Source organism: Scyliorhinus canicula, chromosome 2 (genome assembly GCF_902713615.1).
Source record: "Scyliorhinus canicula chromosome 2, sScyCan1.1, whole genome shotgun sequence".
Taxonomy (NCBI): domain Eukaryota; kingdom Metazoa; phylum Chordata; class Chondrichthyes; order Carcharhiniformes; family Scyliorhinidae; genus Scyliorhinus; species Scyliorhinus canicula.
Genome location: NC_052147.1, coordinates 79681963 through 79707353, shown reverse-complemented (window position 1 = coordinate 79707353; position 25391 = coordinate 79681963). Strand labels below are relative to the sequence as shown.

The window sequence follows — 25391 nt, the reverse complement described above, 5'->3', positions numbered from 1 at the left end:
ACTCCTATTCCTTATGTTTTTATGGATGAACACCTGAATTTGCACTGCCATGGGTCCTTAATTAATTGGAACACTTGAGCATTTAATTCCTTACACAAGCCTCCTTGATCAATAGGCAACAGAAGCAATATAAATACTGATTGGAATTCTCCGGTCTTTGTGATACACTTTTCCCACCGACAGCGCACTCCCACCCGGGTTTCACGGCGGCATGGGATGGCTTTAATGGAAAATCCCATTGACACGCAAAGGGAGTGTAGAATCCTGCCGCCAATGAACGACACGCCGCCGAGAATCACACAAATGGGGAACAGAGAACCTGGCCCACTATTTTCTATGTGAAGAAGTTTGTTAGCATGCCGAACCAGACTACAATTATTGTTAGGATACCGGAACAGCCCCCAAACAATTTGTCATTTGTAAAACTGTGAGGAAAGGATGACTCTGACCAAAAGGTATATTTTATGTTAAAATAAACTTTAATTTAAACACAGAATTAGTCGCATTAACATCAAATAAATTGCATTACAATTAAGAGGTAAAGATTTCCCTTTAATAACTGTTTAACTTATGCCCTATACTTTTAATGAAAATATTCCAACCAAACAATCCAATACAGTTCAAATGCTGCAATGATAAAGACAAAAGAATTGTTGACAAGGTAATGGAGAATGGATAGGAACTGAACCAGGTGCACCAGCAAAATTCTTAAATGACAATGCGAGGGGTGGGGGGGAGCATTTTCCAACTATGAATTTGAAAATGTGTGAAAATATGAACATTGTAGTAAAGGATACAGCAACGGAAAGGTCCTTTGATAATGTGGTTTGTGAAAGAACTCATGCAGTAATTGATGAGATGCTTCGTAAAATCTTAGCTGACCAACCAAGCTGTAAACTGACATCTGGCCTGATGTAACCAGTCCATGCAAAAAATTCGCATTAAATAGTTGTGGGCTACAGTCCTCATCAATTAGTTTATGGAAGAAATACAAAATTACCTTTAGGTGATGCAAGGTCATTCCCCAGTCTTGGAAGGGACTACAGTTTGTTCATTTTTTTCTGAGCACTTGAATGCCCATGCATGCAGCGGGAAGGGCATTTATCAATGCTGAGATTTCCGAGAAAATCGGGCAACACTCATGGTCTCACATAAGGCCAGCAGCAATAAATTTCAATCCACGGGACATGGAAAACCAGTAATTTTACTACGTGGTAATGAAACTGTTAGGGTACATTCCTCAAGGCTAATTGTCCTGATTATACATTTACAAAATCTGAACAGGTGGCAGTAAATGAAGAGGCACCATGCATTTCATATATGTTTCAAAATTGTAAGAAGCAGATTATGGCAGATAAAGGGACGATTGAATATGAAGCAGAAGATCGGGCTATTTAGCCCAAAGTTGGCACGAGAATAACATATATGCCAGTAGGGGCCAGAGAATGGAGAGATGGCACCATTGTAGGGAAAACAGGAAAAGCCTTGGAAAATACAAATATTGGCTGAATGTGCAAGATGAAGGACAGTAGATAAGACACATGGATTGGCAAAAAGTCATGACGATGTGGAAGGCCAGAAAATGCAGTGTGAGTTCTGAAAGTCGACCAGGAAGTGATCACGGCCCTAGGAAAGGGTCTCTGATCATAGGAAGAAGATATTGTGCAGCAATAGTCTGGAAACAGATAGGCGGGCAAGGAAAGATCATAGTTTGACAATACAAGGACCATTGAACAGGCTAAAAATGCCATTATAAGTAGAGTAAGAAGTCTTACAACACCAGGTTAAAGTCCAACAGGTTTGTTTCAAACACGAGCTTTCGGAGCGCAGCTCCTTCCTCAGGTGAATGGAGAGGTATGTTCCAGAAACATTTATATAGACAAAGTCAGAGATGCTGGACAATGCTTGGAATGCGAGCATTTGCAGGTAATCAAATCGTTACAGATCCAGGGAGAGGGATAATCACAGGTTAAAGAGGTGTGAATTGTCTCAAGCCAGAACAGTTGGTGGGATTTTGCAAGTCCAGGCCAGATGGTGGGGGGTGGATGTAATGCGACATGAATCCAAGATCCCTGTTGAGGCCGCACTCATGCATGCGGAACTTAGCTATAAGTTTTTGCTCAGCAATTCTGCGTTGTCGCGTGTCCTGAAGACCGCCTTGGAGAACGCTTACCCGGAGATCAGAGGTTGAATGTCCTTGACTGCTGAAGTGTTCCCCGACTGGAAGGGAACATTCCTGCCTGGTGATTGTCGCACGATACCCGTTCATTCGTTGTCGCAGTGTCTGCATGGTCTCGCCAATGTACCATGCTTCAGGACATCCTTTCCTGTAGCGTAAGAGGTAGACTACATTGGTCGAGTCGCACGAGTATGTGCCGCGTACCTGGTGGGTGGTGTTTCCATGTGTAATGGTGGTATCCATGTCGATGATCTGGCATGTCTTGCAGAGATTGCCCTGGCAGGGTTGTGTGGTGTCGTGGTCGCTGTTCTGAAGGCTGGGTAATTTGCTGCAAACAATGGTTTGTTTGAGGTTGCGCGGTTGTTTGAAGGCCAGTAGTGGGGGTGTAGGGATGACCACACAGGGGGAGCGTAACAGACACCTACAGATGCTGAAAGATGCTCTCATACGAACGGGATATGGCGCTCGACCCTTCGATCGACAGTTCCAACGCGCCACAGCAAAAAACAGCACCGACCTCCTCAGAAGACAAACACGGGACACCACTGACAGAGTACCCTTCGTCGTCCAGTACTTTCCTGGGGCGGAGAAACTACGACATCTTCTTTGCAGCCTTCAACACATCATCAATGAAGATGAACATCTTGCCAAGGTCATCCCCACACCCCCACTACTGGCCTTCAAACAACCGCGCATGCGCCGGAGCGTCAGCAGCTGCTGACGTCATCCTGGCGCATGCGCAGGGGAGAGGGTCTCTTCTGCCTCCACCATGGTGAAGACCATGGCGAAGGCAGAAGAAAAAGAGTGCCCCCACGGCACAGGCCCGCCCGCCGATCGGTGGGCCCCGATCGCGGGCCAGGCCACCGTGGGGGCACCTCCAGCATCAGATCGCCCCCCCCCAGGACCCCAGCGCCCGCCCACGCCGCCAATCCCGCTGGTCAGGTAGGTGTCTTGATTCTCGCCGGCGGGAGAGGCTTGTCAGCGGCGGGACTTCGGCCAATCGCAGGCTGGAGAATTGCCGCGGGGGGGGGGGGGCCGTCGACCGGCGTGGCGCGATTCCCGCCCCCGCCGATTCTCTGGTGGCGGAGTATTCGGGACACCACGGGGACGGGATTGACGCCGGCCCCGGGCGATTCTCCGACCCGGCAGGGGGTCGGAGCATCCCGCCCCAGGACTTTACTTTTCTACAGTCTGGGGAAAAGCATGCCCAGACTTGCTAGTGTGCGAGAAGAACCCTTAATCTGGAGTTTGTAAGAAAATCTATCATACCAGAGAGAAAGAGAGAGAGCGATCAAGGCTGCTTCTTTCTGCTTCAGAACAAAAAGCAAAAGTAAACAATCTAGTCTTACTAGTGTGATAAATATGTTCCAGAGAAGTCAGAACCAATCACCACTGGGTATCAGCAAAGCCCAGCATTTCGAGCCAGCTCGTTGGCCGCCAGCCAAGTCAGTCAACCTGGTTCTTGATTGCTCTCGCCATCTTGAATTAAAGGCAAAGTCCACATTAAAGGCACAGGCCCACTAATCGTCCATGGACAAAAACTGTAAGAGCAAAAATAAACTGAATAAAAGAAAGGGGAAAAGAGGGAACAAACGAGTTTATACAGGAGGACCCTTACATCATTAACAAATTAGAAGATAATTTGTTAATGGATGGCAAATGGATAATAGATGACAAGCAATAAGAGTTGGAAAGAATTTGATGTACACATTGAATAACCAGACAGGGAATAACCAGCCTTATCAAATTGGATGTGTACAGAAACGGTACCCCCTGATGACAAGTATAAGACTAATGCTAGACTAATGGCTAGAGATTTTGAAGATAGACTTGGTGATCAAGATGTCAGAATGGGCCCCCATACTGCAGGAAAAGTGAGCTTGAAGATCTTCATAGCTCTTTTAGCAACATATTCCTGGGAATGTAACTTGATTAATATAAAAGCAATATTTTTGCAGGAAATTTTAAAGCGAATTGTTTTGTGAAACAACCTAAAGAAGCCGGCGATATTGAAGGAAAATGGTGGAAATTTAGCAAGCATGTTTAGAGGTTCAATGATACATCGAGGGTGTATTATTTCTCATTAGGTGCATCCTGTTGAAAACGGATTGTATTCAGTTAGCAGTTGTTGCAGATCCAGCAATGTTCTATTGGTATCACAAGCAGAAGCTAGCAGGCATCTTTATGATACATATTGATGATTTTCTGTGTCAATTATATTGTTAAAGGAAACACGTTTTGGATATTTGAACACGAGTAGGGGCTAGCTGGTACACTGAGGGATGTGAGTATTATTGACACGGAACAACATTAATGAACTCTCTCAGCAAGGAAAGGTTCTGTGTCTTTGTTTTGACTTTATCAACTGACGTGAATCCACTTAACAGAAGATGCAGATATCCGTGTCCCCAGCAGTTCTGCTCTTCGCCCTTGTATAGTATGCCACCTTGTCCTGCAAGAGTGAAAGTGTTAGGGTAGTACAATGTTTGGGTGATCTGCCTGTCATAGCTAAATAGATAGAGGAGTGTGGGGTAATTGCAAGAGGTGAATGTGAGGTTGGCAGCATTGGTAGGTGTGCAAGTAGGATATCTTTATGCTTTGCATATGTCCTGGCATCTGGCTTCACTGAGAACCTTGAGGATGTTCCTGCTTCTTATCAAATCCCAGGACACTCTTCTACTTCTGTCCTACACATCAAGCAAGCTGTAGCTGTTGTGACGGTGGACCTTTTACTTCCCACCCTACCCTGCTTCTCTATCAAATCTGGACAGCAGGAGGTATGTGCAACTGTTGAGAATTGGATGTGAAGCTGGCAGCATTGGTTGGTGTGACAGAGTGAGGATGTCAGGAGTAAAATAGAGGTAGAAAAACACTGGACTTAGTGCGTGGACAAAATGATCAAAATAGCAACAAGAATAGAAACACAATTTATTTTATCTCTGACCTATTAATATATTAATTTCAATCTACAAGAATATGTTGTCTGTTACATGATGCAAGATTCTCTTGCTATAATATGCCATATTCTCAGAAGCACTGAGTGCAATTGTAAGATGTGTACTTATTGAAAGTATGCTGCATATTTCTAATGTGCTGCAACTATTCTAGCTTCAGGCACGCTATTATTTTTCTAGAATAAGTTTGCCTTTCATAACTCGAAGCAACAGAGCATATGTTGAAACAAAGATGAACGTCTTCACTCACTGCAGAAATGCAGTGTTAACTACATTGACATTGAGCCCAATGCTGAATGAGGGAAACATAATTTGGAGGTTCTGTTATGACCCTGCTCAGACACACAATGCGAGGATACAGTATCCTGTACTTGCAAAGTGACCATAAACTGATACCAAATGTGGTTGCTGTACTCTCAATGAACACAGGGTATTATTACATTTGATTCAGAAATTATCCAAACCTGAAGTCCCATTCACACTTTGCTCATATGTTTGGTTACAGAAAAGCCAGGACCCAGTCGAGAGGCAGAAGAGCTGGAGTCCATCGTTCAGCAGTACCACTTGTTGTGATGCTTCAGCCACACAAGTGACAGCACAGAGACATGCATAGTGATAGTGTGGAACAGGAGGTATTATAGGGTGAGGTGCAGGTTATTATTGATGAAGAGGCATGCTGCACATATATTTTGCATGTCCATGGGCCTAGTGGAATTGATTCCTGATTCTGGTTGCTGGAGTCTTCTTTCAAAAGGCTTCTGTACAAGCATGAATGTGTGCATGAGTCATTTGTTTTTATGGATGTCAGGCGACAAATATTTCAGGGATGTGTGCAGCTGACTACTTTGCACTAGATTGGAGCAGGGCTCTGCTTTGCACTGCCATGGCACTGTCTGTGTCACCTTCATTGCACTGGCCAGAATGTTGACTTGCATGTTGAACTCAGTCGCAGAACATCCCAGGAATATTAGCATTGATGCTGTTATTTCCAAGCCAAGACCATTATTCCTAAAGCATAACTAACTTGTACGTAATCCTCTTAAATTGGGCATAGGCATACAGACAGACTCACAGTAATTACTTCCTGTATCTCATCAGCAGCACAACAATGCAAACATGTGCCTCTGTTAAATGTTATTTTATACCTTTGAATGCACAACTTTGGACACCATTCAGACCACTGGCTGCATTGACCAACATTGTAGGCACAAATGGAATTTCCATTTAGATATCAATACCTGGAGATATTGAGGTTGAAATTGCTCTTGGATGATAATAAAGAATGGGTGATAATGAAAGGCATCTTGCTTTACAGCCCATTCAATTTCAATGGAAATGTAATTTGGGCAGAATGTAAAATGGACTGCCAATTCGCTATTCCCTGTTTTGCACTACTTCCCAAAACCAATTTCATACTGATTGTCTTTCTCAATCAGTAGAAATGGAACAATTAATCTTCCAGCCAGCAATAACACCTGCCATTCGTATAAGTGAATCAATTCCGAGAACAGCACCAGGTAGACAACACTAAAATAAAATGGAAGGTGTTGAAAACACTCAATAAGTCAGGCAGCCTCCGTGTAGAGGGAAAAATGCAGTTAGTGTTTCAGATCATTGGCTCTTTGTTATCTTAACAGTATCTTTTCTCCAGAAAGGCTGCTTGAACTTTCAAATATTTCCAACAGTTTTTGTTTTTATTTCAGAATATTTTGGTTTCTTTTGCCATTTAGCATTTCGTCATGGGGTCATGAAGAACGTGAAGCATCATGTGGACCTCGAATGCGTTCCATCTGATGTGAAGAAGCAACCTCTGAGTAACTGAACAGTTGTCATAGCTCCTTATTTGTATATGGTCATAAAAGCCTCAGTAATACACTGTGCATTGTACCAAATGTCTCACCGCAGGCAGACTTTGTGCTTCAGAGCATCTTACAAGAGTTCCACATTTCTTCTTGCACAGCCTCCCTCCACGTCTCTGGCATGAAATGTGAGACATTTGTGGACATTTTTATTTCCAAAATAAAAGGCATCTGTTTGGACGCTGCTGTTCCATCCTCTCCCCCATCCTTGCCCTCTTCCCAATTCAATTTACATACCTTCTTGTTTTTCCTGCATAATTTTTATCCTACATCAGCAAACACTTTCCATCATAAAGCTCCATTGACTGCTTTTCAATCCAACTTCATCTTCTTGGCTTATTTCTCCTGTACTTGGCCACCTCTGTCCTAAAATAATAGCCCATTAGCAACCCATGTACTCTTTCACTTCACTGATCTGGGCTGGGTTTTTGATACCGAGACAGGTAGACTAAGTTAGGAAATTTCCTAATTCGCTGGACTCACCTGGGTGAAGAGTGCCCCCTGGTGGGGCAGGAACAGGGTTGGAGCCAGGTCTGTCAAACCCAGAGCATAGGTGGCCCCAGGAACAGATGAGTTCTGAAGTGGATTGGTTCACTGAAACTTCATCTCAGGTGTTAGGCACTGTAGCCCCCACTCCTCACCCCGCACGAACCCCATAGCTCCTCATACCCCCCATTCCAGCTAATTGTCAACTCATGCCCCCCACCCACATTTTCCCAATGGGGGATGGCAGGGTTACCTGGCCACAAGCTGTAACCAATTAAGATGGTTAAATCACCGCTTAAGACCTATTGTCAGAGGCTGACTGGAATTTTACAGTTGCCCTCTGGGCCACTGCGAAGTGCCGAGAACAAGGTCCGCTGCCTCAAGGTTGCCTTCCATCAGCAGACTGAAGGACCAGCACTCAGGCATGCTTTGAGGCTCGCCCTGCCTGTCTGACTACAGCTGGAGATGCACATCAAAATGGAAACATCCTCTTTATCTCTTACCTATACTTCAGGCTTCATCTTCTATGGACTGGAGAACCTCCTGTTTGCTCTCTAGCTTTGAGAGTCTGCTCACCATCTTTAATCAGCCAATTTGGAGAAAATCACTAATGGATGATCATTTCCCCACACAATGTTAGGTTATGACCCTCACCTGACCTCAATGTCAGAATCATGATGTAGAATTCTGTTAATAACTTCCTTGGTGCAGTGGTGGACAACAAACATTGCAAGTATTGCCTCTGGTGGAATGGAAGATGCCTGCAGCATTAAATTAAGGACAGAAACAAAGTAATATTTCTACTGACATTGATATGTAGACAGTGGACTCTTGCCGGAAGCTTCTCCGCAGAATATTGCAGGAATATGCTGCAGCAACAACCACCTCTTAAAACATTGATCCTGTAATATGTTGAATTAATGTTAACAATGCACCCTATTATGAAAGCAATGTTGAACTTGGGGGGTTCAGCTCTAGTGAAGTCTGATTCATCAGCCTTATACTTCCATTGCTTCTTCCAGCTCTTTTCCTAATTTAAAATGGATGCTTGGTCCATGTTCCAAGATTGCTCAGCCAACAAAATAAACAGAAACGCATAAGATAGGGAGAATTCAATCAATAAGCGAAAAACTAACATGGAAAAATAGCCAGTAGTGTCAAAAAATGTGTCACAGAATAGAGCATAGGAACAAAATGCAGTAGCTATATTAAGTGGAAAATAGCAAAATATTGATCAAAAAATCCAATATGTTTCATGCAGTCACATAGTCAGCTCTGAATGTTCCTGTCTTGCCAATTTTAATTATGAAAGATTCTTGCATGGACCTGTCATGTATATATAGCAGCAGGATTTCACACACCGTTAATGAGCAATTAGCAACCTCAATTTGTTGTTACACATGTAATCTGTAAAACTATTAGGTTTAACAATTTGAAGGAGTAACTCGAGCCAAGTGCTAAAATAAGAAATGCTAGTGAAAGCCGATACAACTGCACTGGTTGCGATTGCAAAAAAAGGTTGCTAACATTCAACAATAGCTTTTGTTTGATTCAGGCTCAAGTGGTTTATTAAGCAACAAATTTTAATATTTATTAACCTAACAGTATTACAATACACGAAAGAGAAAATGCTGGAAAATCTCAGCAGGTCTGGCAGTATCTGTAGGGAGAGAAAAGAGCTAACATTTTGAGTCCGATGACTCTGTGTCAAAGCTTATTAAATTAAGGGCAGAAACAAAGTAATATTTCTACTGACGTTGATATGTAGACAGTGGGCTCTTGCCGTAAACATCCCCACAGAGTATTGCAGGAATATGCTGCAGCAACAACCACCTCTTAAAACATTGATCCTGTAATATGTTGGATTAATGTTAACAATGCATTGTATTGTATTGTATAACTGGTTTCAGATCATATGAAATAAGCTAGTGAAACAACTTGGTTTCTGGACTCTGGAATAATCAATCCCAATTCTCTTGGCTGCCTGTTTAGCTCTGAACTTTAAACCATCTGAAAGGGGAAGCTCTATCTTTAGATTATTAGGCTATTTGCTTTTGTTCTTGCCTCCTAATCACAAATGGTCCCAACATTCTGGTTTTGCTTTAGCTAAGGAATGGCATTAGCCACCTACTCTCACCTTGAGACACAAGGTTGGATTCTCCAGCCCCGCCTGCCGCAAAAACGCCACGGGCGCGATCCTGCTAATGGAAAAATCCATTGACTTTGGTCGGGATTCTCCGGTCGCCGGGCAAACGCAGCTGAAGAATCCCGCCCACAGTGGCTGGATTCTCCGTTGCATGTAGCAGGGTTCCTGATGCGAAGCAGAATCGGGCGTCCGGGGTAAAAACGAGATTGGTGCTGCAGGTGAAAATATTCACGAATAGACCTTTGAGTGAGTAAAGAAGCAATTTATTAATTTTCAGAGATCTGGGAGAAAAGGCCTTTGACCCCCACCCCCCACGGTCTGTGCAGCACCATTTCCCGCCTGAGTTGACGTCGCACTGGGTTAATATACAGAAGGAAAACGGAATTAGTTTGCATCTGCATTTACATATACCCAATCAATTCTGTTTGCATCACAATTCATTACATGCATCTTCAATGCCATAAATGGCTACAAGTTAGCTCCTATAGCCTCTAATTGGCAGTTTGCCTTACCCGATCAATTCATTACATAGATAAAGGTTACATAAAGTCATAGGGTCAATAATCCAGCCACGTTGAAACATGTCCTTCCTCATTCCTTGCTAGTTCTTTAATTTGGGAGCCCTTTGTCAGTTGTAAATAGCTAAAAATACAGACATTGGGCAAAGGGTGCCAATGGCTCATTGCCTCTCCGGATGCATCTGGTTGTGGATCACTTGTTTTGCACAAAGCTTTACTACTTCAGCAGAAGACACTGATAATAACATGGGGTCAAGAACATTGACAGAGTCCATTTTACATCAGGCAGCATCCATTTTGTATCCTCTGTAGTCCGTTCGGAATTCTACCTCTTCGGCGCCGATGCTCCGCTCTCCCCTTGCGTACGATTCGGGGATCATGACCACCCGTCAGGAGGAGAATGCAAATGGGTCTTTGTGGGCTGATTACAATATTCCTTGGGCCCATGTGATTCTTGGTCCCGTGGACTGGGAATCCCGTGGGCGAGATTTACCACTGGTATTTCCCAGCGTGGCCCTGATGTGGTTGACCTCACGATGGCTTAAGGGCATAACCCCTTAAGGGAGTTTCCACCAAAGTCCATCCAAGGTCCACCCTCCCCTTCCACAATGCCAGACTTTCCCACCCAACCCCTACCAGATACCCCCCTCATGCCACCCACTCCCCCCCCCCCCCCCCGAGACTCCCTAAATAAAGAGACCCCCCCCAAGACTCCTAAATTGGGGAATCACCCAGGGACCCCCTAAATATGGAGGACCCCCCAGAAACGCCCTAAAGATAGGGAGCCCCCGCCAGAGATCCCCCAGAAAAGAGACCTCTATCTGGAAGCTCATGAAAACATTCACTGTTAGAACACTCACCTGGGTATATATGCTTTCTCAGACAGAGCAAGCACCACATGTCAATTCCTGGAAAGAGGAAGCGGTGGCCTGTGTTCAAACCTCTCAGATCCTTGAGCTGAAAGCTATTCATTTTTTAAAATAAATTTAGATTACCCAATTATTTTTTCCAATTAAGGGGCAATTTAGCGTGGCCAATCCACCTACTCTGCACATTTTTGGGTTGTGGGGGCGAAACCCACGCAGACACAGGGAGAATGTGCAAACTCCACACGGACAGTGACCCAGAGCCGGGATCGAACCTGGGACCTCAGCGCCGTGAGGCGGTTGTGCTAACCACTAGGCCACCGTGCTGCCCTTGAAAGCCATTCATTAATTTCCCTTAGTGGGCTGATGACAGCTTCCAGACACATACAGCTGTGAGCCTTGCTTCTTGGTTCAGTAACTGAAGTGCTCTGACCACAATATTGACAAACATTAACCACTTCAAAGAGAGTTAAGTGTTGTCGATTTCCAGCTGAGCACTTCAAAATCACTCAAGAGTGAAGGGTGATGATTGGGTCTCTGGGAGGGGTTCACTTTATTTAGAGGTACTCTGGAGGTGTGAGAGGCATCTAGTGGGGGTGGGTTCGGCAGATCTGGCAGTGTGTGGGGGAGGACTTTGGGGGCACCTCACTTAAGGGCGCTAATCCACTTTTTAATCCCTGACGGCGGATTTTCCGCCGCATGGGAACCCCGCGACTGGCCGGCAGCGGCAGAGAATTTCACCCAATGGTTACGCAGTAATGTATTTAGTGTGATACCATGGAGCTTTGATCATTTATAGGGTTAATAAACTATTATGGCGAGTTCATCCTGAATCTTGGGACAATGCTGGCCCCCCTGCATCCACCTTTGATGAAAGACCAAGAGTGGATGTTGCGCGGGCCGCTGGAAACGGCTTTCAAACAGGTGGAGAAACAGCTTTTGTCTTCCGGGTTGTTGACTCACCATGATCCCGCAAGCCTCTCATTGTCATGTGTGATAGATACATCACCGTACGGCATCAGGACTGTTCCCTCTGACAATCCAGATGGCCAATTGCTTTTGGCTCTTGGACGCTGGCTGTGGCTGAATGCGAATATGTCCAGATAGCAAAGGAGGGCCTTGCTGTGGTTTTTGCAGTCATGAAATTCCACCAATACAGTTTCGGCCGCCATTACGCACTCACCACCAACCACAAACCGGTGCTTGGTATATTCAAGGAGGACAGAAACATCCAGCCTATCATTTCCTCGAGGATCCAGTGGTGTGTCCTTTTATTGGCCTCCTACGAGTACTCATTTGAACATAGGCTGGGCATTCAACTTGCGCATGCTGATGCGTTGAGCCGGCTGCCCTTGCCAATTAACCCCCATCTCAGTCCTGGGCGAATCAAATTGTTGCCACCCTGAACTTCATGGACTCGTTGCCGGTCACTGCGTCTAAGATCTGTCAGTGGACGCAAATGGACCCAGTGGATATGGGGTTCAGCATCGACACCTTCCTGGTGAATTAGGGGCTTATTCATCCAAGATGTCCAAATTTATTGTGGAGAATAGTGTCCAGCTTTGGCTACGTGTGTTGTTGTCCCGGAAAAGGGCCACAGTTTGATCCGTCAAGACCTCCTCCACGGACACCCGGGAGTGTCAAAAGTGAAAATGTTAGCGCGCAGCTACGTCTGGTGGCCAGCCCTGGATGCTGACATTGAACGATTGGCCCAACTATGTTCCATCTGTCAGGAGCACCAGACGTTCCTGCTAGTCATACTCTTGGGAATGGCCAGAGCGGTTGCATGCCGATTTTGCTTGGCCGTTTCAGGAGTCAATGTTCCTCCTCCTAATTGACACCCATTCCAAATAGCCGGAGGTCCACAAGATGGGGGCGAGGAACTCCAGTGCTATGACTGAAAAGCTGTATTTGTCTTTTTGTATCCATGGCATACCCGAGGTGTTAGTCACGGACAATGGCACACCTTTTATGAGCGATGAGTTCTCGGAGATTTGAAGGCAAACAGGGACAACACATTTGGTTTGCCCCGTATCACCCAGCTTCGAATGGGCTAGCAGAGAAGGTGGTCCAGATGTTCAAACATGGATTATGAAAATGGTCTTCAGAGTCAATGGACACTAGGTTGGCCCAGTTCTTGTTTTGTTACAGGACCACCCCGCACACTGTGACTGAGATGCTGATGGGACAGAGTCTTTGAACCTACCTTTGCATGGTCTTCTCTGACATCGGTGGGAAGGTGCGCCACAACCAGGACCTGCAAGAGTGTTTGCCCGTTCGACATTGACCTTCCAGGCTCTTAGTACCAGGTGATGCAGTGCATGTCCGAACCTTTGGTGATGGCGTCCAGTGGATCTCCGGGACCATAATCTGCCAGACAGGGCCGGTTTCCTGCCAGCACAGGTCTAGGGTCGAGAGATGCGTAAGCACGTGAATCATATTAGGTCGAGGTGACCTATTATTTCCGTGAACGAAAGGTTCTTGTTCAGCCAAACCTGATACCTGAGCGGGCCAGATCAGATCCCTAAGGGCATCAAGGTGCCAACATGGGAGAGGTCATCGACACAGATTCAGAAATGGAGACCCAACTATTGGTGGTCTCCGACGGAATGTTCACAGTGCAGCAGCCTCCAGCAGAGATTCTGATTTGGTACTCCAGTTGGAAGCAACATTCGCCTTTTCGGTACACACCACCCGATCCTACGCCACGGGTGCATACGCACAGCCTGAGTTGAAGCAGGTCCGGTGCCCTCCATCGCCACAGTTTTTGGAGGATTCTTTGGACTTTGCCCGGGGAGGGGGGGTGGCGATGATTAAACTTCTCATGAGCCTCACTGAATACGAGTTCCTCAGTTAAAGCAGGCGGGGAGTCCTAAACTTTGTCCAGCTAACCTCTTGTATAAAGTCGTCCAGTTTGGGTCCAACATAGAGGAATGACCTGGTTTGGATATTTCAATCCGTGTGAGTAATTGTTATTGTACTAAAACTTTATTTCCTTCTGCAACCTGGTGTGGACACCCTTCGTGGTCGACGAAATATTGCATCTTGGTATTACTGAGGTTTTGAGCATACATGGGCAGCAATGAATAAATGAAGGTGACGTGAAGGCTTGGCAAGGGTATCATGACCAGGTGAGAAGGGGTGTTTCCAGCTCTTCCTTCTCTGCCATTTGTTTTTTTTACAACCATTTTATTAAGGCATTTATGGTTTTATAGCAATAAAAGATACAAATCTAAACGTAAACATAGTTCAGTGCTTAAACATCCCTCCATCTCCCACTGTTCCCGCCTAATCTAGACCCAAAAATAGCCTAATTCCCCCCCCTCCACCCGCCTTACACCCTAACCCCCCCCTGAACCTGCTGACAGTTTAGTTTTCTCTAAAGAAGTCAATAAACGGCTGACACCTCTGAACGAACCCTAACATCGATCCTCTCAGAGTGAACTCAAATTTCTCAAGTCTAAGAAACCCAGCCATGTCGCTAACCCTTATCCCTGATTTTGGGGGCATTGAGTCCCTCCACGTTAGTAATATCCGTCTCCGGGCTACCAAGGAGGCAAAGGCCAAGACGTCAGCCTCCGTCGCCCCCAGATTCCCGGGTCTTCTGACACTCCAAAAATCGGCACCTCTGGGCTCGGCGCCACCCTCATTTTAGTACTATGGACATGACATCCGCAAATTCCTGCCAGAATCCCCTAAGCTTCGGGCATGCCCAAAACATGTGGACATAGTTTGCGGGCTCTCCTGCAGACCTCACACACTGTCCTCCACCCCAAAAAACCTACTCACCCGGGCCACCATCCCGTGTGTCTGGTGAACCATTTTGAACTGTATCAGGCTGAGCCTGGCACATGGTGAGGACGTGTTGACTCTGCTCAGAGCATCCTCCCACAGACCTGCCTCTAGCTCATTACCCAGCTCATCTTCCATTAACATTTTTTCTCACCTGTCTGGGTTTTCTCCCACTCCATAAATTCTTTATAGATTTCCGATACCTTCCCCTCTCCCATCCCCATTCTAGAAACTACCCTGTCCTGTATCCCCATGGCGGTAGGAGAGGAAAGATCGAAACCTACGTTTGCACAAAATCCCTTACCTGCAAATACCGAAATCCATTCACTCCCGGCAATTCAAATTCCTCCTCCAAATCCTCCAAAGCAGGAAAGCTCCCATCAATAAATGGTTCCCCAGCCTCTCAATCCCTGCTCTCTGCCACCTCCGAAAGCCCCAATCCATCCTCCCCGGGGTAAACCGGTTATTACCACAAATTGGAGCCCACACCAACGCTGCCTCCACTCCCATATGCTTCCGCCACTGCCCCCAGACTCTCAAACTTGTGCCCTTACATGAGGCCACTTCCACCCGCTCCCACACTGACCCCCTCACCCACTACCCACTTCCTAGTCATGGCTATATTTGCCGCCCAGTAATAGTTCCTGAAGTTCGGCAGTCCCCCCCCGGTTCCGCTCCAACCGTACTTTCTTTACTCGCGGGGCTTTACCCGCCCACACAAACCCAGATATCATCCTATTCACCCGCTGAAAAAAGGCCTTAGGTATAAAAATAGGGAGACACTGGAAAATAAACAAAAATCTCAGAATACCTGTCATTTTTACGGTCTGTACCCTCCCCGCCGGTGACAACGGGAGCCTGTCCCATCTCCGAAAGTCCTCCTTTATTTGTTCAACTAACCAGGCCAGATTTAATTTATGTAGCTGCTCCCAACCCCGTGCCACCTGAATACCTAAGGAGCGAAAACTCCCTCCCATCACTTTAAACGGCAACCCCCCCCCCCCCCCCAGTCTCCTCTCCTGCCCCCTCGCCTGGATCACAAATACCTCGCCTTTTCCCATATTCAATTTGTACCCCGAGAACCGGCCAAATTCCTCTAAGATCCGCATAATCTCCCCCATCCCCACCTAATAAGTCAGAAATATATAGGAGTAGGTCGTCTGCATATAACGAGACCCTGTGTTCCACCCCCCCCCCCCCCCTCTTTTATTTTAACGGCTGTGCTAACCTGTTGAAAGAGTTAAAGAAGGTGTTCATCAGCCTTCAGGATTAAATGGACAAACCTGAATACCTCCGTTGAAATGAAAATGAAAAATAAAAATCGCTTATTGTCACGAGTAGGCTTCAATGAAGTTACTGTGAAAAGCCCCTAGTCGCCACATTCCAGCGCCTGTTCGGGAAGGCTGTTACGGGAATCAAACCGTGCTGCTGGCCTACCCTGGTCTGCTTTCGAAGCCAGCGATTTAGCCCAGTGTGCTAAACAGCCCCTAACAGTTGTTAGGTATGAGTTAGGGGTGGTTCCCTCACCAGGGGTATCTCCAGTGAGCACAGTGAGATCCTTCCGTCTCAGCTTCAGCTGTTTCAATTTAAACGTCCTTTCCTTTTCTTTTTCCAATTCCTGGGAATTCTCTCTTCTCTTTCTGTTCCTGACGCCCCCCCCCCCCCCCTCCAACCCTCTCTCTCTTTGCCCTGCTCTTTCCTTTTCCCTTTCCTCAAATTCCAATTCCCATTTCTGCTGTTCCAATTTTAAGTTCTCTGCCGATAATTTATCTATGTCATTGCCATTAACTTCCACCTCTAGATGTTCTCCCAGCTGTTTTAAAATTTCTGTTTTTCTGGATTTGGGGCAGAACGCCACCTCTAACTGCCCAGCTAACTTTTAATTCTTCCAAGGAAAATGCCCTTAGCCAGTTCTATGAAAGCATCGACATCAACTGTGGACATTTTAGCACTTCAGTATTACCGACCCAAGAAAGCCTTTTGCAGTTTTTAAATTGCTTTTGAAGGAACAATTTACTTTCCCCAGTCCAAATCTTTTGTCAGTCTGTGGGAACAATCCTAGACACGAGACTCCAATTTTGTTATGACCACATAAGGAGGGGATGAACTGATTCCCCTCTCTTCAATCTCCTTGGTTGCCACAGCAAAGTTTAAGTTTCTTTTTTCAGAATGTTCCTTTTCCAGATCAAATGTATTCAACTATTTAAGCTGTGTGCAATAGAACACCATCAAGTAAGGGTTTCTTGTGGCAAAGAAAGAGCAGATTTATTAACAACTAAACCCGAGAAAAAATATCAACCATTGCACACACATATCAGGGAATTTGAGTCAAAATATAAAAGGTGAAAGAATATATGATCCAGGGGTCTGTTGATTGAATTTGAGGCATTAATTTTTAAATGCTGTAGCCGATTTAGGTTGGTTGCTTTCTTGGATGTGGTCAGATGTAAAACATATTGCAATTATTACGTGATTTTGGCTTGCTGGCAGCTTTCTGGAAGATTTGGGCAATTGCCCTGCACTAGTGGCGGCCACCTCTGTGGCTGGTAGTGAGGCTTTGTACAGGGGCGGATTCCCTACCTCTGAGGTTTCATCAAGATCTTATCCTAGAACTTGACCTTGTAGGATACAGGTCCAGTTTTCTCCAATGTGACTCGAGAGACCCAGCTGAAGCCATCTCTGAAGTTCTTTATACAGACCAGGTCACTTGTGCTGAATAGTTTGCAGAGTCATACACACACCTGGTCACCTCCTCAAAAAATGTAATCAAATTTGTTGGGCATGACCTCCCTCTGACAAAGCCATGCTGAATATCTCTGATCAAATCTTGTTTCTCCAAGTTGAGATAGATTCTCTCATAATTTTCTTGCTAGAACATAGAACATTACAGCGCAGTACGGGCCCTTCGGCCCTCGATGTTGCGCCGACCTGTGAAACCATCTGAAGCCTATCTGACCTACACTATTCCATTTTCATCCATATGTCTATCCAGTGACCACTTAAATGCCCTTAAAGTTGGCGAGTCTACTACTGTTGCAGGCAGGGCATTCCACACCCCTACTACTCTCTGAGTAAAGAAACTGCCTCTGACATCTGTCCTATATCTACCACCCCTCAATTTAAAGCTATGTCCCCTCGTGTTGGTCATCACCATCCGAGGAAAGAGACTCTCACTCTCCACCCTATCTAACCCTCTGACTATCTTATATGTCTCTATTAAGTCACCTCTCAGCCTTCTCCTCTCTAACGAAAACAACCTCAAGTCCCTAAGCCTTTCCTCGTAAGACCTTCCCTCCATACCAGGTAACATCCTAGTAAATCTCTTCGGAACCCTTTCCAAAGCTTCCACATCCTTCCTATAATGTGGTGACCAGAACTGCACGCAGTATTCCAGGAGCGGCCGCACCAGAGTTATGTATAGCTGCAGCATGACCATGTGGCTCCGAAACTCAATCCCCCTACTGATAAAGGCTAGCACACCATATGCCTTCTTAACAGCCCTATTAATCTGGGTGGCAACTTTCAGGGATTTATGTACCTGGATGCCGAGATCTCTCTGTTCATCTACACTTACAAGAATCTTGCCATTAGCCCAGTACTCTGCATTCCTGTTACTCCTTCCAAAGTGAACCACCTCACACTTTTCCGCATTAAACTCCATCTGCCACCTCTCAGCCCAGCTCTGCAGCTTATCTATTTCCCTCTGTATCCTATAACATCCTTCAGCACTATCCACAACTCCACCGACCTTCGTGTCATCTGCAAATTTACTAACCCAGCTTCTACACCCTCTTCCAGGTCATTTATAAAAATGACAAACAGCAGTGGCTCCAAAACAGATCCTTGCGGTACACCACTAGTAACTGAACTCCAGGATGAACATTTGCCATCAACCACCACCCTCTGTCTTCTTTCAGCTAGCCAATTACTGATCCAAACCGCTAAATCACCTTCATTCCCATACTTCCTTATTTTCTGCAATAGCCTACCGTGGGGAACCTTATCAAACGCCTTACTGAAATCCATATACACCACATCAACAGCTTTACCCTGATCCACCTGTTTGGTCACCTTCTCAAAAAACTCAATAAGGTTTGTGAGGCATGACCTACCCTTCACAAAACCGTGTTGACTATCGCTAATCAACTTGTTCTTTTCAAGATGATTATAAACCCTATCTCTTATAACCTTTTCCAACATTTTACCCAGAACTGAAGTAAGGCTCACAGGTCTATAATTACCAGGGTTGTCTCTACTCCCCTTCTTGAACAAGGGGACAACATTTGCTATCCTCCAGTCTTCCGGCACTATTCCTGTCGACAAAGACGACATAAAGATCAAGGACAAAGGCTCTGCAATCGCCTCCCTGGCTTCCCAGAGAATCCTAGGATAAATCCCATCTGGCCCAGGGGGTTTATCTATTTTTACATTTTCCAAAATTGCTAACACCTCCTCCTTGTGAACCTCAATTCCATCTAGCCTGGTCGACTGAACTTGAGTATTCTCCTCGACAACATTATCTTTCTCCAGTGTAAACACTGACGAAAAATATCTATTTAACGCTTCCCCTATCTCCTCTGATTCCACACACAACTTTCCACTACTATCCTTGATTGGCCCTAATCTTACTCTAGTCATTCTTTTGTTCCTGATATACCTATAGAAAGCCTTAGGGTTCTCCTTGATCCTATCCGCCAACGACTTTTCAATACCTCTACAACCCTTCTTAAATAGTGCAACCACATTAGCTGTTCTCCAATCCTCTTGGATCTTCCGCATGGCTAGAGAGGAATTAAAAATTTGTGTCAGAGCCCCTACAATCTCCTCCCTCACCTCCCACAGCAGCCTGCGACACAATTCATCCATACCTGGAGATTTGTCCACCTTTAAGCCTGCCAACGCCTACAATGCCTTGCCACTCCCTATGTCAATTTGCTCAAGGACCTTGCAGTCTCTCTCTCTGAATTCCATTTTTACCTCCTCATTCTCTTGGGTGAAGATGGATATGAAATATTCATTCATCACCTTACCAATGTCTTATGGCTGCACCCACAGATTGTCCCTTTGGTCCCTAATGGGCCCTACTTATTCCCTGGTTATCTGCTTCCCATGATATACTTAGAGAATATCGTGTGGTTTTCCCCACTTTTACCAGCCAGAGCTTTCTCAACTTTGCTTAAGCTCCACTTTGAACATTTTATACTCCACTGATTTGCTCCTCTTGTATCTACTAAAAGCTTCTCTTTTCCTTCTCATCGTATCCTGACTATCTCTGGTCATCCATGGTTCTCTGGGATTTTTACTCCTCCCTATTTCCCAAGAGAGAACATGTTGGGCCTGTACCCTCCCCATTTCCTTTTTGAATGCCCCCCTCATTCCTCGTCTGTAGATTTACCTGCAAGTAACTATCCCAGTGCACCCCGGCCAGATCCTGCCTTATTTGCCAAAAATCGGCACTCTCCCAATCCAAAACAATTTTTGAAATTTGTCTATTTGTTTATCCATAACACCGTAAAATTGAACATGGAGGGACAAATTCACAATACTTTCCCAATTTCGAAAATCTGGTCAAACATTCAGGGGTGGGGATCCCTCATGTTTAAATGGCATCCTGACCTTCGAGGCCCCTGACACGAGCCCTAACACCCCCCCCCCCCCCCCCCCCCAGATCGAATCCATTCTGGGAGGGTCTCTGCACCCCTCCCCACCCTTCAGCATCCCTCCCAGCACCCGTATAGGCGCCTCCGGCCCGATTGCCAGCACACATAAAATGCCAGCTTGGAATATTGACATTGCCAACCGGGCAGTGCCCCTGGCAGCTGTCAGTGCCGTCTTGGCACCCAGGCTGGCAGTGCCAACGTACCACCCTTCCCAAAGGGGGCCTCCGATCGCCTGGGAAAAACCCACGAGTGCTGTTACATCTGGCCCCCATTTGTGAAGAACAGTACTGAATGGCCTTCGCCCGCAGTCTCTGAGACGAGGGAGATTGATCCCCGCCTTGGATAACTCAGGAATCTGCATGTTAAAGTGAGACTAGCTGTTTTCCTTTAATATGCAGATTTTCTAAAAAGTGATGCCACCCACAATTTACATTGCAATGTCCCACGAGATCACGTTAGATCGCGCGAGGCATTGCAAGCCATGTAGATCCTGGAGCAGGGTCTTCAGGCTTCTAACGGCCACGCTGTGCCACAACGAGCTGCTTTTCAGATGCAGCGTGGCCATTTGATCGCGCACAAAGTGTTGCCGCCGGCATCCTCGCTGGCGCGGATTCGCTGGGGCTGGAATTCTCAGTGAAGAGCCTTACAAGCTGGAGCTGCTTATAAATGCTCCACTCACCATGCACTTTCATTCCGGCCAAGAGGTTGGCTCAGAGAAGGCCTGCCTCCTGATTTTAGTAGTCTGAAGTGGACTGACTGACCAGTGCTATCGAGGAGAGGAGAGGACGGACGTCTTCTTCCCCAGGTTGGGCCGCAGACTCACGCCCACCCTCCTGAACAGTTCCTGAGAGGAGGCGGTAGAGGCAGCCAATGCTGCCAGCATCACCTAGAGGACCAGCACGCAATGCCGGAAGATGATGAATGACCTCCTTAGGCCGGGGCACAGTAAGAAGTCTTACAACACCAGGTTAAAGTCCAACAGGTTTGTTTCAAACACGAGCTTTCAGAGCACTGCTCCTTCCTCAGGTGAACCTGAGCAAGGAGCAGCGCTCCGAAAGCTTGTGTTTGAAACAAACCTGTTGGACTTTAACCTGGTGTTGTAAGACTTCTTACTGTGCTCACCCCACTCCAACGCCGGCATTTCCACATCATGGCTCCTTAGGCCGGGCATCCTGGTGGGTCTGGTCTTGTTTTAATGTGATGTAATCTGATGCCTGGGCACATAAGCATCCATCACAGCGTGGATGCATCTTTGTGCAGATGTTTGCGAGCTCCCACATGGTCCCCGTTCGAGCCCTGGGATGAGCCACGGGAATAAAGGTTCAGAACGATGGTCACCTTGACGGCCACCAGGAGCAGATGTCCTCCTCTATACCCCCAGGGTGCCAGTTATGCCACCATCTGGCCTCCCTGGTGAGCCAGAATAGGCGTCAGTGCAGGCGATCCTGCAGCTCCTCAAAGGACAGGTGGCAGCATAGTTGTACCCTGATACGGCGCCTGCTTCACATTTTGTCCTCGGCCTGTTGAAGAACCAGCACTTGAGCCTCAACAGCTGGCTCCTGCGGCAGGTTCTTCTTCTGCAGGATCCTCCCTGGGCCGGCGCTATTGCTGTCGCCTCTGTGCATCTGCAAGGTCACAGGTGGCCAGGAAGCCACAGTAACTTCATTGCAGTGTTAATGTCAGCCTACTTGTGACAATAAAGATTATTATTATTAGCTGGATGGAGTTCAAAATTTATCTCTCTGGGGGGGGGGGGGGACATCACCCCTTCCCCTCACTCGACCCCTTTGATATGTTGTCCTGCACCCCTGTCTCCATCAATGAGTGTGCACCAGGCCTGTGATTTGGGAAGCCTGAATCCTCACCACTCATCCCTGTCAACAGGAGTGTATATGCAGCCCTTGGAGACATCTCGTGATCCTGGGGAGTGGGCTTGCTGATAGTGTCACTGGTGAGGCTTCGACTCTGAGAAGGGCTACGTGCCAGGGAGGGTGCCAAAGGCCACGCTGCATGTGTACATTGTTTGGGGTGAGCTCTGCCATTCTCATGCTTCCTGTGCTGTGGGGCTGTGCTTCTGAGGACTGTACTGAACAGTGCCAACACCTACTCGGTCAGTGATTGAGCATGATCCCGCCCATCCATTTAACAATATTGCTGGGATCTGAGGGCTTCCAGAGGGGCAGCCTGGGTGGGTTCCCACAGGACCAGAACTCTCTGAGCATCTACAGGACACAGTGAGCAATCAGCAGGTTGAACAGCCAGCAGCCTGTAAGTAACACCAAAGGGTGGATCGAAATAACATAGTGGAGCAATGGCAGTCTGAGGCAGGCCACCCCGATCCCGACGGGGACGCCCCAAGTGCACGGACCTGGCACCAAGTGTGTACCCTCTACTCCCCGTGGCCCAGCCAACCACTCCTCCCCCACCCCAAAACCCAACAGGTTTTGAGAGTCATCTTACTTTCTTGCTCCGCCTCAGCAGCCATGTGGCCCAGGCCCTGCTTGTAAATACTTGCACCAATCTGGTTACAGCGTGATTCTCACCTGAGAGGAGTGGAGAATCGTGGAGGGTTGGAGCATGTGGGGCTGGATTCTCCGATCGCCGACACCGGAATTGCATTAGACGATTGGCCGGAGAATCCATTTTTATGCTGGAATCGGGGGCAGCGCCATTTTTCCGATGCTCGGCGCTTCAAAACCGCTGTACTTAAAGAGTATGCAACACGCCATCGGGACGGCCTCATGACGGCACCTGAGGCCCTCCCCTGATGCTCTGCCCTGATGGGCCGAGCTCCTGACGGCGTGAGACACATGCCATCACAACTTTAGGGAACCTGACGTGGCGTCTGTGGACTGTGTCCAGTGCCGCTACAGTTGGCGCAGTTGGGGGCGGAAGAGGAGCTGTTCCACTGACAGGGTGGCTTTGGTGGGGCTGGGGGGACTGGTGGGAGTTGGTCCTGGGGAGGTGAGGTTGGTTACAGGGGGACAGTTTTTGGCAGGCCAGGTCTGCACGTGACCGGTGCCCTGTTGTACGGCACGGCCGTATGCATGCAGGGCCACGGACCTGGCCATTCTGCGGCCGTATCCACAACTAAAGCCGGGGTCTTACAGGGCGGAGCTGATAGCCCCTCACCGGCCAGAGCATCAGTGCGGGGGCGGCGCCAACTTTCTGGTTGTAAGACTTTTTTAAAAATAAATTTAGAGTACCCAATTAATTTTTTCAATTAAAGGGCAATTTAGCATGGCCAATCCACCTACCCTGTACGTCTTTGGGTTGTGGGGGCGAAACCCACATAAACACGGGAAAAATGTGCAAAATGCACACGGACAGTGACCCAGAGCCGGGATCGAACCTGGGACCTTGGCGCCGTGAGGCAGCTGTGCTAACCCACTTCGCCACCGTGCTGCCCCTGGTTGTAAGACTTGACGGATCCTGTGACATAACCGCAGACTTGGAGAATCCAGCCCCCGGGTGTCTAATCCACTAATGACATTCAAATCCACGCAAAAGATGGATTTTCGTGGGCCCACCAGCATATGGCGTGAACTTCACTAACGCCACCAGTGGGGGGACTGGAGCATTGCAACGGAATCAGTGCCAGGTGCAAATTCTAATTTTTGCCTAACCCGGTATTCTCCGCCTGATCGTGATTCTCGCTGCTGGTGGCGGGCGGTGGAGAATCCAGTCCATTATGTTAAAATTACCTTGAAGAGTATTTTTTCTAAAATATTAGTTTGTATGAAGCTTCATATGCACATTCCTGATTAAAGTGTTAACAGTAATGTGCTTGGAACCCTCAGAGAGCCTTAGTTTTGAGATTTTGTTCATTGTGAATAAGATCCAACGGTCCATAACATTTACAAAAAAATATTAACATGAATTAAATACTTAGAAGAAATAAACCTTGGGGCATGAGATTGAACAATGTGAAGATAATGACACACACAAACTCCTTCACATTAATTAGTTTTAAGGGTGATGGCATCAGGGTTTTGACTGTCTCCTAACTTCTTATATTACTTGTTTCATTCAGATGGTCAATCGAATGGATGCCTGGATTTTGCTAGCCTGGTCCTCTTGTCCATGAGGAGTTGCTGGCCTACAGGTTAGCTTCCTCATTGCTAGTTACTTTGGCAATTTATGTATGATAACTTTCAGGGCTGCTTCACCTATTTGGGCTATTTGTCAAAACTTAAGTAACAGCTCACATTTTGAATCTATCTCTTAATTCAACTATTCGCTCTAACTTTGTGTCACTGAAAGGGTATCATCCCTTGCTGTTTACATCCTATGTGAAAAATGTGTAAACATTCCCATTTTTGGCAAAGGTAGGAAAATCTTTTAAGGGAAAGTCACAATTGACTTCTAATCAATCTAGAGATTCAAACATTGAATTAATTCTATTGACAAAACGTCAACAAGGATTTTTTTTAGTAACTTATATATATTTATGAATCCTTCATGCTGTCGGGTCAGAAATTGTGATCTTGAATGGTACTTTATTCTCACAGCAAATGCTATGTTATTCCATGATGATAGTTGAAAAGCATTCTCATAGTTATGACAGTTTAATAACACCATTTATGAGCCTATAGAAATTGGAGGACAATCGGCATAAATCAACCTGTGCAAGTACTTGCTTAAAAAAGACAATTTAAAAATTTAAATATCAGGACAAAAAAACTGACAAAGGCAGACAAACAATCCTTTTGACTGTTTTGACACTCAATATATCCAAAATAATTTGTTGATAGATTTGTAAGGGGTGGCTGCCTCTTTTTCTCCCATGTTGTAGAAGCAGTTAGACTGACAGTAAATATTTTAATAATTTGTTGCTATGTCTGAGTTAAAAGTCTTTGAGATACAGGTAATTAAACTGTCTGTTAGCTGAAATCCTTCAGAGGCTCAGTTTCTTCTCTGGCAGCTGGTGA

At 46.4% G+C, this 25391-nt stretch overlaps 1 protein-coding gene across 7 annotated transcripts in view; it reads left to right on the top strand.

The window, feature by feature from the left end:
* Positions 1-25391, top strand: part of LOC119955159 (neuronal PAS domain-containing protein 3) — a 1584282-nt gene that overhangs the window by 562698 nt on the left and 996193 nt on the right. For 4 of the 7 annotated variants that reach the window (XM_038781108.1, XM_038781118.1, XM_038781099.1 and 1 more), the window contains exon 4: positions 24494-24565. The exons of the other annotated variants lie outside the window; for them this stretch is intronic. In XM_038781108.1, the coding sequence (XP_038637036.1) occupies positions 24494-24565 (72 nt within the window). The remainder of the gene's footprint in view (positions 1-24493; positions 24566-25391) is intronic. 7 annotated transcript variants of the gene reach the window in all.